Source organism: Myotis yumanensis, unplaced genomic scaffold (genome assembly GCF_028538775.1).
Source record: "Myotis yumanensis isolate MYYU_CA2020_CCGP unplaced genomic scaffold, mMyoYum1.0.hap1 SCAF_8, whole genome shotgun sequence".
NCBI lineage: Eukaryota > Metazoa > Chordata > Mammalia > Chiroptera > Vespertilionidae > Myotis > Myotis yumanensis.
The window spans coordinates 69,590,304-69,602,628 of record NW_027223759.1 but is presented as its reverse complement, the minus strand read 5'-3'; the positions used below and the strand labels follow the sequence as shown (position 1 = coordinate 69,602,628).

The 12,325-nt window shown below is 38.3% G+C and overlaps 1 protein-coding gene across 1 annotated transcript in view; it reads right to left on the bottom strand.

The window, feature by feature from the left end:
- Nucleotides 1-11,923, bottom strand: part of LRP1B (LDL receptor related protein 1B) — a 1,706,338-nt gene extending 1,694,415 nt beyond the window's left edge. Inside the window, exon 1 of the mRNA XM_070423500.1 lies at nucleotides 11,740-11,923. Within this exon, the coding sequence (XP_070279601.1) occupies nucleotides 11,740-11,923 (184 nt within the window). The remainder of the gene's footprint in view (nucleotides 1-11,739) is intronic.
- Nucleotides 11,924-12,325: the final 402 nt, after the last annotated feature.

Below are 12,325 nucleotides of genomic sequence, written 5' to 3'. Positions count from 1 at the left end.
TGGGACCTTTCAGTCCACAGGCTGACGCTTTATCCACTGAGCCAAACCGGTTTCGGCTAAAGTTGACTTTTTATCAAAGTACATAACAGAAGAGAGAGCTGAGCGAGAAAAGGAGTGATAAATAAATAAATAAATAAATAAATAAATAAATGGAACCAAATAATCGGCAAATAACTTAGGACCTAAAGTAACCCATTCAGTTTAATAGTAAACATATTTCCCTCAAAAACTTCATTGCTTTCTTCTTTCTCACAAATTATCTGGGCTCTGGTACTTTTTTCTCTTACAACAGTTTTATAGAGCCTCTCTTCTCTCATTCTCTACTTACTTTTTCCTCTTAAGACCAATAAGAACTCAGTAGACCCAAATGGCTTGGTTTTGTAGCCATAAGCAAACTTACCCTGAAACTCCAAATTCATACAATTATTAAACTAGTGTTTTATTGCTTGTTCTGGTGTTTGTGGTTTAGTTGTTTCTTCCTTCAGTCTATAAATGACATTCACTGGAAAATAGTAGTTACTATAACATTTAGTCAGTGAATGCGTGGATAAATACAGAAGAATAAGCCAAGGGCCCTGATTGGCCAAGAAGAATACCTCTTAGCCAGGAGGCTCTCCGTTACTCATCACTACCCTATTTTTTTCTAAAGTTTTCCTTGGATTTCCAGGGAGAGTAATGAATATAGCCCATAGCAGCTCTCTTATAATTTCTTCCCTTTAATCAACTATTCATAAGTGGAGCTTGACTAACAGCAAACAGTTTTCTGAGGATTGGGGACAATAAAACAGAAGTTCTTCCTTGAAAACACTGATGACTTCCTCAAGAAAAACAAACAAACACAAATGTGTCTTCACATAGCCAGTGCCTATTCCTTCTGTGATACTGGCTTGGAGTGGTAGAAATTGCAGAAAAATCACGGCTGCCATATTTACCAATGCTTAAAACAGTGAGTGCTTTATTTTAACTCAATCCCCAAAGAATACTGTGAGTCAGACTCTATCAATTCCATTCTGCAGAAATGGTTTGTGTACTATGGGATAATGGAGAAGACAGTACTAATAATTCTGAAATAGGGAAAAGGTGATAAGAGGTGAGCAAGATTGCAGGGTCCATGCACCTTATATTGGGAAACATGCTTCATACAAATCCATCAGAGGTGCTGCAAAACAGAACACATTCATTTTTAAATAATCTCGTATGTTAACCCTAACCTCCAAAGAGAATAATTTGAGATTTTATGTTATGCCTTATCCTCCTAATATATTGAATGCTGCTGCATTCATTGTTATAAAAAATACCTTCCTAAATTAAAATTGTGAGTCACTCTTCTCCCTTTTCCTTACCTTCACCGCTACCCCCTTATTGCAGCCACCAACGTCTCTCTCCAGGACAATTATCATAATCTCTTACCTGGATCACTATCTACCTTCTTGTCCTCCTCCATTCTGCAGTGATCATGATCTCTTAAATAATTAAGTTGTGTCATATTGCATCTGATTAGATATCAATTGCTGCCTATTGTAATAAGAACAAAATTCGCATGCTTCACCTTGATCTGCATGGTTCTACCTGACAATTATCGCTTCATTATAACTATGCCTTTCCCCGGGCCTCTCTCCCAAACACAGTTCCCTTCAGACACACAGACCTTCCTTCTTCCTCTTAAATGACAAATTCATAGCTTCCTCTCAAGGGTAGGTATGGAAAGCTCCTCCTTCAGAAGTACGCACAGCTTGGTTTGCTCCTCTTATCACTGTTGTCTCAGCAAATGTCACCCTTCTCAAAAAGGCCCTCTGTGACTACAACCATCAATCCTCAGACCATGTCTCTCAATTACATTACATTCTTTTTCTTTCTTCTTAGCACAAGATACTACTTACTAGTTTATTTTTTGGGTTTATTGTCTGCCTCATCTCACATGAAAATGTAAGCCCCCCTTCAGGCCAATTTCATTGTCTAAGTTGCTCACTTGCTTCATTCCCAACACCTAGAACAGCACCCAATAGATATTTACTCAACTTTGTCCAATAGGTAAAAAAATAAATGAATGACTGCCAACCACAAAGATTGCTTTAGAGATCATATAATTTTAGTAAGAAAAAGTTGTTAAAAAAGTTAAAGCATCCTGAAAATGTAAGCGGTATCTGCTGCTATTAGCAATATATATTCAATTAATGGTATAAATCAATAATGGCTATTTATATAATGCATTATGTGCTGCAGTGTGTTTTCACATACATTATGTTCCTTGTAGTCATGGAAGGTGTTAAGAACACTGCTATGTCTCTCTTTTCAGAGTTGGTTGGAACAGTTTTCTACAAAGTTATGGAGGGGTTTTCAGGCATCTGGAAGAAAATACACACAAGATAAAATTCTATGCCTTTCATAACCTTATGTTCTCTCAGCAATGAGAACAACAAGGGGAATGGACAAAGTTCTAAGATTTTGATACTTAATATTATCAGAATTAATTTCAAAAATTTGACAATCATTAGCAAGTGTAAACAGGAAGAAAACACCCTAGTAAGGGAAAGAACTATAGAATAGAATGTAATCCTAAAATGGACAGAAGTAAAATGGTTGTTTTAAGTGTCCCTCTTTTTAATGTTGGTCAATGTTAGATAGACACCGTATTCTCTCCCAAGTAAGAACTATATGCCACTAGTACACTAGTATTATGGGCCATTAACCTAGTACTGGTGAACTGCTAGCCAGCTTTTGTGTTAGAATGACAATATAAAAACTCAGCAGAAGGACCTAAATTCTGAGTTAGCGATTCTATCTATAAATCTTACTTATTTTTTAATGAAAATCTCAGAAATACAGTTCCCATTAGACATGATCTGTAACTGTAATACCTTCTCCTGATGAGACGAAAATCTCACCCATGAGCTAACATCATTTTAACTATACTTAATTTTTTGAAATACTTTTATTGATTTCAGAGAGAGGATGGGAGAGAGAGAGAGGGATAGAAACATCAACTATGAGGGAATCATGGATTTCTTGCCTCCTGCATGTCCCCTCCTGGGATAGAGCCTGAAACCCAGACCAGAGCTTAAAGTTAATAGAGCTAAATAAAGTAAAATATTTTAACGATGCATATTTGCTATTTTAACATTTTCATACTGATAAAATATACCATTAAAAGCTTTAGAAAAATGCACACAAGTTTTGAGATAATCTAAAAACCAAATATTTTTTAAATCTCTAGAATTTATATTTTAGCAAAAGTGTGAGGTTTCCTAATTGCCTCAGCTACTTGATGTGTGTGGATTGAAGTGTAAGTAAATTCTTAGTGTAAATATTCCCTCTCTTAGACTCTTTGTCCTTCCTCTCCTTCTACATCCTAATTTCTAAAGATAACAGATCATTCTAAACCCATATCTGTTATTAGCCTTCTACCTACAGTTTTGCTTTTTTTTGCAAGTATATTAAAATACCCTAGGAATACTCAAAAGCAAGCAACCACAACTAAGTTTTCCTTCCCTCTCCCCTGTCCTATTTTTAGTTTTCTTTTTCTCATTTTAAGAAGAAAGGGCTAAGATGACAAATTGTCATTAAAGAAAAACTCAGCGGTAGAAAAATTCTTAAGGAATTACGTATGCGTATTTCTAAAGTTCAGCTGTCTTGGAAGTCTTGAAGATGTCAATGCAATGTGGGAAAGTTAGGAAGAAGTTTCCTATTGATTGTAAGAATAAGACAAGAGATGATCTGTGGGACCTTGATCTTACCTAAAGAAGAAACGTATTTCAACTAAAATGAGGTCGAGTTTCAACAATACTTGTCTTTGGTCTGAAGACTAAGCCAGCCAGGACAATGAGGTGCATGCGACTCCGGAAGAGATGTCCGACTGTTAATAAGAATGCGTTGTGAGATAAAATGTAATGCCGGTATCTTAGCAAGGCCACCGCTCTTATCTTCTTCAAGAAATTTCTGTTTTTCATTTTTTTTCTTTCTTAACAAAATTAGAAAGATTCTCATATGAAAAACTACTTTCCCAACTCCTTTTCTGTAAAAGGCATAGTTATAATATTCACATTATAAAAGGAAACTTTTATATATATGTGACTATATCCAAGTTTATAGCTGAGAAAAATAAGATTAAACAGATGACATTACAGTAAAAATTCATTAATTAAAATTATGTTTCATTGTTTCTGTAGTAAAGACACCTTTGATCACTGTTATATATTTACAACTATTTGGAATATTTGAAAAAATGTAGATGATATATAATTATTTCACAAATATGAGTGGCCAAGTCATTGAACGATATAAGTAACATAAGCATTACCAACCTAAAAATTAGCCCTTTGCACTAATAATACATGAATCTGACCTACTGAGAAATCAGCAATACATGAATGGGCCCATTTATCTGATGATGGCATTGCATTTTTTAAAACCTATAACTGCACAGCGAATTGCAGACTAAAACTAAGTTGAGATAATCACATGAGAAAGTTGTTAGGGTCATGTTGGAAAGCACACTAACTCCTGTTGTCTGTGTTATAACTGAAATGATTCCCTCTGGCCTGTAAGGAGGGAATGTCTTGCCTTTGAAACAACACTTTGGAATGTGTTTTAACTTTTAAAAGTATTTTATAAAATGAGAAAACAACAAATCTTAATTTCAATAAAGTAATCTTTGAGCATGAATAAATTCAGAGCATGTATGCATTTGTATTATTTTAAAAATATTTTTATTGATTTTTATAGGGAGAGGGAGAGGGAGAGGGAGAGGGAGAGGGAGAGGGAGAGGGAGAGGGAGAGGGGGAGGGAGAGGGGGAGGGGGAGGGGAGGGGGAGGGGGAGGGGGAGGGGGAGGGGAGGGGGAGGGGGAGGGGGAGGGGGAGGGGGAGGGGGGCAGAGGGAGGAGAGAAACACCAATGTGAGAAGACATCAATCATCTGCCTCCTGCTTGCCCAGTAACAGGGGTCGAGCTCCAAACCAGACATGTGCCCTAACTGGGAACCCACCAACAACCTTTAGATGCTTGGGATTATGTCCAACCAACTGAGCCATACAGGCCAGGGCTGTATTCATATTCTAGTAGTGCTTTAAATTCTTAGGCTACTCCAGGATATAAACATATAATTGCTACCAAATATATTTAATGTGCCTGTTATTATAGACACACTGGAAAAGGCACATATGATTTACTCTACAAAGTATAGATAAAAGTGTTATACGTAAGTCTTTCAGGGAAATATGCTATTATTGTTTTACCATAAAAGTCAACTAATGGGTTTTTAATGCAAGATCAGTTTAACTGTTACCAGTTCTTACTGGCTACTCTCTAATAGTTTGGTTCCCCTTCAGTTACTACTCAATTTCATTAATTATTAGTCTGGAAGCTTAGTCAGAATAATTGGGTTTCTATACAGATAGTCTAAATCAATGGGATGGAGAGAAACTATATTTTGGTATCATTGGATTCAGAACAGTGTAATAAATAAAACATATTTTCTAACTCAGCCTTCTAGTTATGCCAAGCAGGAAAGGGAGGCCACCAAATCATTTATGAAGAGAAAATATAGATCTAAAATTGTGACAGCAGTTTATAACAGAAAAACATCTAATGAAAAATATATATAAAATTTGAAGATCTAAGTTTGCTTGTTCTGATGTATTGCAAAATCTTCCTCTTTTTATAATGTAGAGGGTTCAGAGGTACTTGGAGAGGGTACCATTTATTCAAGTGAGAAAGCACAGTAGAGTGAGAACGGTGAGTAAATATTATGGCAAGCACAATACTTTCCAAAGCAAGTGAAGTAAATATATTCATTGGCACACATGTAAATCAGTCCAAAAAGTAACTTTTGAAAAACTCAAATTAATTTTTTAGAGATATGTTCATGCATTTGTATTTAATGTTCAAATAGTTGAACTTTTTCTTTTCCCAAGGAATTAAAAAGCTCAAAATATCACCTTCCAAAATAGAGTAACTGGAGAATGTCTCCAATGGCTGAAGATGGTAAGATTTGTGATTGCTATGTTCCAATTTTACTGCTAAGCCTCTGGTTAATGGGTTGCTGTATAGGTTAAATTTGGAGACTAACAATCCATATGAAAATGTAAGGTAGCTCCATAGAGGATAGAAGGTATCATGACTCTTCTCTGTTTGGTTAGTTGTAGATTAATCTTGTCCTCCCTTTCCTACCAAACAAACAAACAAAACCCCCAAATCTTGATGTTTGCACTTTCTGTACAACAGGCAGTTTGCCGTTATTCTTAGATTAAATGTGGGGAGCTAGATTTCTTCAGAAAATGTAAGAATAGTTTATGAACTACCTAAAGTAAACGTGACTATCTCCTGACAGAAGTTTGGTCCAACATAGATTCTGATTAACTGATTATAAGAGTCCGTAAACTTTGCTTCAGTATTCTAGCTATGAAAAACACTGTTTCAAAGTATAAGCATTGGTTCCTTATAATTACAGGCATTTCAAACACAAATGTACTTTGACATCTATTTCTTCCACTATCAGATTCTATTACAACAAAATATTTATTATATTTGAAATGAATTCAACAGAATAGTGCATGCTGGAAGTTGAAAAATAACTCTTAACATTTTTTTCATTTTGTATTTTTGTCAAGGTAGAAATAATCACAAAAGTAGATATATATTGTCTTACTTTTTGTGGGGGGGGGGGGGTTGTTTATTGTCTTACATTTTGAAAAACAAAAGTTTATTTTAAAAATCTCCAATTTTCAGGCTAAATTCGTGTTTTTATAGATATTTTTGCCTAAGTAGCCATTTTAAAGAAGATTATATATGTATATTTATATATACTATACATATATATTTATATTTATATATACACACACACACTAGGTTGGTTCCATTTACTGTGAAATTAGTTTAATTAATGACATGTTCGTACAATCATGTTTAAGTTTCAGTACTAATTCTACTTTCTTGAATGAATCTATCTAGAACAAAGATGCGTTTCCTTTGTACAGGAATTGTTTTGACAGACCGCCACAGAAAATAGAGAAATCAATCAACATATCTGGTTGGTACTTTTTACTACACAGAATCCCTATAACTAGGAAGATTTTTTAAAATGTGAGGGCACATTTTATAAAAGATGTAAAAATTAATAGCAAAATCATGAAAATAATCTGGATTGTAGTAATATAGAGAACAAAGGGAAGATATAGATACCTCTCATGACGTGGTAGAAGACCAAGTCATGTTTAGTCCATGTGACTTTATTTTGATTTATTTTTAATTGAATGTAGCGGGGTGACATAGGTTAATAAAAGTATATAGGCTTCAGGTGTACAATTGTATATTACATCATCTGTATATTTCATTGTGTTCATCACCCCAAATCAGGTCCTTCCATCACTTTTAACCCCCCCCCCAAGTCTCCTCTTACCTCACCCCCCTTTTGGTTTAGTAATCACCGTACTGTTATCAGTGTCTATGAGTTTTGGTTTTATGCTTGTGTGTGTTTTTTCTTAATCCTTTCACCTTTTTCTCCAGTCTCCCAACCCCTCCCCCTGCCCTTAGCTGTCAGTCTGCTGCTCTCTGTATCAATGAGTCTATTTTTATTTTATTTGTTACTTAATTTTGTTTATTAGGTTTTACATATGAGTGAAATCATATGGTACTTGTCTCTTCTTGCCTGGCTTAATTCACTTTGCATAATACTCTCCAGGTCCATCGATGCTGTTGCAAAAGGTAAGATTTCCTCCTTTTGTTGGCTGAGTATTATTCCATCATGTAAATGTTCCACAGCTTTTTTTAGCCACTCATCTACTAATGGGCACTTGGGCTGTTTCTAAATCTTGGCTATTATAAATAATGCTGCAATGAACATAGGGCTGCATATATTCTTTCAAATTAGTGTTTTGGGATTCTTCAGATATATTCCCAGAAGTGGAATCGGCAACTCATTAGGCAGTTTCATTTTTAATTTTTTGAGTAACTCTATACTCTATACTGCTTTCCACAGTGGCTGCACCAACCTGCACTCCCACCAACAGTGCACAAGGGTTCCCTTTTCCCCACATCCCCACCAATATTTGTTTGTGACTTATTGATGATAGCCATTCTGACAGTTGTGAGGTAAAATGGAACTTATCTTTATTGTACACCCTAAGCTCCAAAAAGAAATTGACAAGGCAAGTAGCAAGAAACTAAAGTCCTGGATACAAGACATTTAGAAACTAAAAGTCTCTGCATGTCTCCACTGTGACTGACAAGTAATATCTTATTCTTAAGAACATATTAACTATATCATTCATCCCCCACTCTTTCTAAGATTTTTTTACATCCAATTAAAAAAATCACTTCCATCTTAATGATTCTAGCATAGTTAACATTTAAGTTTTCTGCAACACTTTCACATGTCTTCTCATACTTAGAGTTTAATTATATCTAGCCTCACATTGATAGGTCTCTTCAAATTATTTTACACTGCAAACATTTTCATAAGAGACTTATTATGAAATCAGAAGAAATTATTTATTTTAAGAAATTATCATTTTGCCTAAGGATACTTTAATCTCTTCCTTAAGAAACAGTCATTTGAATTCGGCCTCTTTCTAAAGTCATTTGGCTGTCTCCCCACTCCTCTTTCCTTCCCTGGGTCTGTTTCTGAAATTCATTCTTTTCTCTTGTTTTAACACATCAACTTTCTTCTTCATTTTCTCACTGTCTCCTTTCCGTGTTACCAGTGTCGATTTGAGAGAGATCTCAAAGACATCTCTTCAAAAGCGATCTCTTCAAAGAGACCTCTGCTAAACAAAACTTTTATGATATTTCTGGATAAAAAGAGACGAGGATTGCAGTTCACTCTTCTTTCAAGAGAGAAAAATTAAGATTTTTACATACACCTGACTGCCATTTTTAGATAATTTTATAGATATACATATTTAAATGATTATAAGACCAGGAACTTTTATTACTTGCAAATATGTCTCCACATCTCGTAAGACTCAGGAATTTAAGAATTCAACAGCCCATCCCCCTCTTATCAGAAAATTTAACAATTTAACATATGTTTCTTTTTAAGTCTTACTCCTTCTCAAGCCATACTCTAATATGACATGGCATTGTTATATAACTTATTGGTTGATCCTAAGTGAATAAGATTTATCCTCCACTTTTGCTGTTAAGAGTTACAAAGATGTTTCCTTTTTCAGATGGGATAAAATCTAACAAGAACTGACATGTACATTAGCTTAACCCGACATTAAAATCAGTATTAAACTAAAAAAAAAGTTAACAATATAGAATTAAAGGGCAAGCGGATGGGTATAAACTGAATAGAAGCATGCAAGTTATTTTTCTGTTTTTAAAAACGTTTGCATTGATACTTAAAAACGTACACAGGAAAGAGAAACACAGGAAGAGAGTAGTACAACCATTTCTATTGAGTCCACACAGCTAAGAAGCTACCCATTACTCAAGATGTGTTTGGAGAACCTGAAAGTGATTTCTCATTTTCTGGCATGAATCTCTAGCTCTTGCACTAGAAAACACACCTGTATAATCCACATGCCTCTTTTATTCTTCAAGGACAATTGACATGAGCCTGTGCGAAAGCTAACCTCTTTTTTGAATTTACTGGTACATTCCTATATCTTGTTCAGCATGTCATGAAGAAGTTTGTCATAATGCAGCACCACTTTCTTTTCTAACTTTCAACAAAATTTCATATCATTTTTCCTTTTTGTACAAATAAGACCCATCCTTCTTACTTTTGGTAACTAGCTGTGACAATTTTAGATCTTTTCTAACAGTTTTGAAAGTTGTGTTAAATATATATGAGAGTTGGTCTACAACTAATTTTACTTGTGCTAGCTGATATAGTACCTCTTATGCTGACAGGGTGATACAACATGACACTATTTCAGTTTAAGGAAAAAAGTAACCACCCTTTTCCATGTGTCCTGCTTATATAATAGATGACAACCCCCACCCCTTCCATGGAACTAGACTGTAGTCCTTCGAGTTACTTAGTTTCCTATCTCAGAAGAAGGTTGGGGGACAACATGTTTAACTTTTTATTATATTTAAAATTCTCTTCAGGTATTCATTCCAGTCATTGTAGCAATAGCTCTATCCCTCCTAAACACCTACAGAAAAACTGAGGCCTGAGCTCTAGATGAGGTCAATTTCTGGAGACTGGGGACTCCATCAGAAAAAGCCCAACAGCAGTAGTCTGCCAGTGCCAGGACTTTGCCAGCACACAGGGCTGCAAAGCTGCATTCTGTTCACCTGCTCTGGTCCAATTTCAAACATTCTTCCCAAGAAGGGCTGAGAGCTCTTTGCTCCAGATCAAAACATCATCATCATGTCAAGATAAAGCTATGGGCTTCCATTTTATCCATATAGTTTTCACTGTTCCACACCAACTTCAAGGCAAGTTAAGGCAAGTTCAGAAGCTATGTGGTTAGGTGGCAATGATATGTTTAAAATATCTCGTAAATGTCAGACTTTCTGAAGGAACTCGTATTAGTTTCATTACTAGTAAAGGAAATGACCTGTGTGGGTACATTATACAGAATATCACCTGGTTGGCAACAGCAGGTTGGTTAGAAACACTACAGTTCATTCCTCTGTTTTACCCCATAACGAAGCAATAATTTTTGGTCAATTCATAATTCGCTTCATATAAGCACAGTCATCAAAGCTTCCAGGGCAACATTTTGCCTCTGCTTGGCATTGGGATGCAGGTAGCATTCCAATCTTTCTTACTTCTCTTTATCGTAATTAACCCCCCGCCCCCACCCCAAACAAGCTGAAATATACCAGTCAATGTGAACTCATGGTAAAAAAAAACTGAGATCTATGAGACTGCTTTCACTCCCAGCAGTTAACCATTCCAATGCCAGGTACCCAAATATCTGTTCACTATTTTTTTTTTCTTGTTTGTTTTTCACGCGTGCAACTGCTCTCAATGATTATCAAACTTGCACCGGGATTCCTGGATTTCCAGATCAAAAGTTTACAGGATCCAGGTTTCTTAGGACCCCCCACCTCCTCTCTCCTCTGCTCTCCATACACATTCCCATTTAAACTTCTACCATTCATCAGCTCTTATTTGGAGAAAAAGCAAGGGCAAGATGCCAGTGAGGGGTGATCAGCCCCAGGTACCACACACCTTCGGAATAAAAAAAAAAAAAGTCAAGTTCAAGTAGGTGTCTGTGTTCAAAGGCGCCCTGATAGCCCTAGCCTCTCCGCCGCTGACACGGATCTCGCGGAGTCCACCCCAGGCAGGGGCTACAGAAACCTACGGGCTTGGGTGGGCGCTTTCGCCTCTCCACCACCCTGGGTGCAGCGGGTAAGGTAGTGAACCCAGGGCTGAGTTGAGGGAGCAGCCACCTAACGCAGAGAATCCGGAGCCCGCAAAAGCTCGGAGCCGGGAGTCCGCGCGGAGGGAAGTCTTGGGAAAGCGAATTCTTATTCCAACATCTGCAGCGCTTGGGATGCCCGGGCAGACGCGCGCGGTCCATCCAAACACTCCCGGGCGGGGGGGCAAATCGGGACCGGTCTAGGGCCACAGGAGGAAGCTGTGGGCGAGCCGAGGACTCCGGCCCCGGGTTCCGAAAGCCCCCACCGCACCCCTCACCCTCCAGGAGGCCGGCGCACCGCAGCCAACCGGACCCCGGGCGCGGAGCCGCCAGGACTTAAGTTTCCCACTCACTTATCTGCCAGCATCTTCCCGCAGGAAAAGCCAGAAGGAGGAAGAAAGGGGAGAGGTGGTCTCCTTACCTCGGTCGGCTCCCACCGTCAGCACCTTGGCGATCGGCAGTAATCCCGAGAGAGTGAGGAAGGCGAGGAGGAACTCGGACATCGCGGTCGCCCGGGAGGGAAGCCTGCGCTGGAGACGGCTCGGCGGCGGCACCCTGGGCCCCGCGGCGGCGGCGGCTCGGAGCCCGGGAGGGAGCGGCGTCATTTACAAATGTCACTGGAAATGCTTCAGCTCCAGGAGTCCAGCCCGTCCGCCCGCTCCTGCCTGGAGCAGGATGTGGAAGGTGCACGGATGCGCGCGTGGGGGAGAGGCAGCGCGTGTGAGCGCGAGCGAGCGAGCCCGTGTGTCTTGACTTTTCAATGCAGGGTACGTCTGATCTTACATCACGCAAGAGGGGCAGGGAGCGGTGCCAGCGGAGGGGAGTGCACTGATGGATCGCCGAAGCCGCCACACACCCCTTCGTCGCCCACATCCATCACGTCTATTACTTAGTAAGAGGCATTTAACACAACAGGAAAATACCACCGCGAACGGAGAGCGCCACAAATCACGGTGATGTCGGTCTCCTTGAAGGGAAAGTAACTCCACGCTGGTTCTGTAGGGATC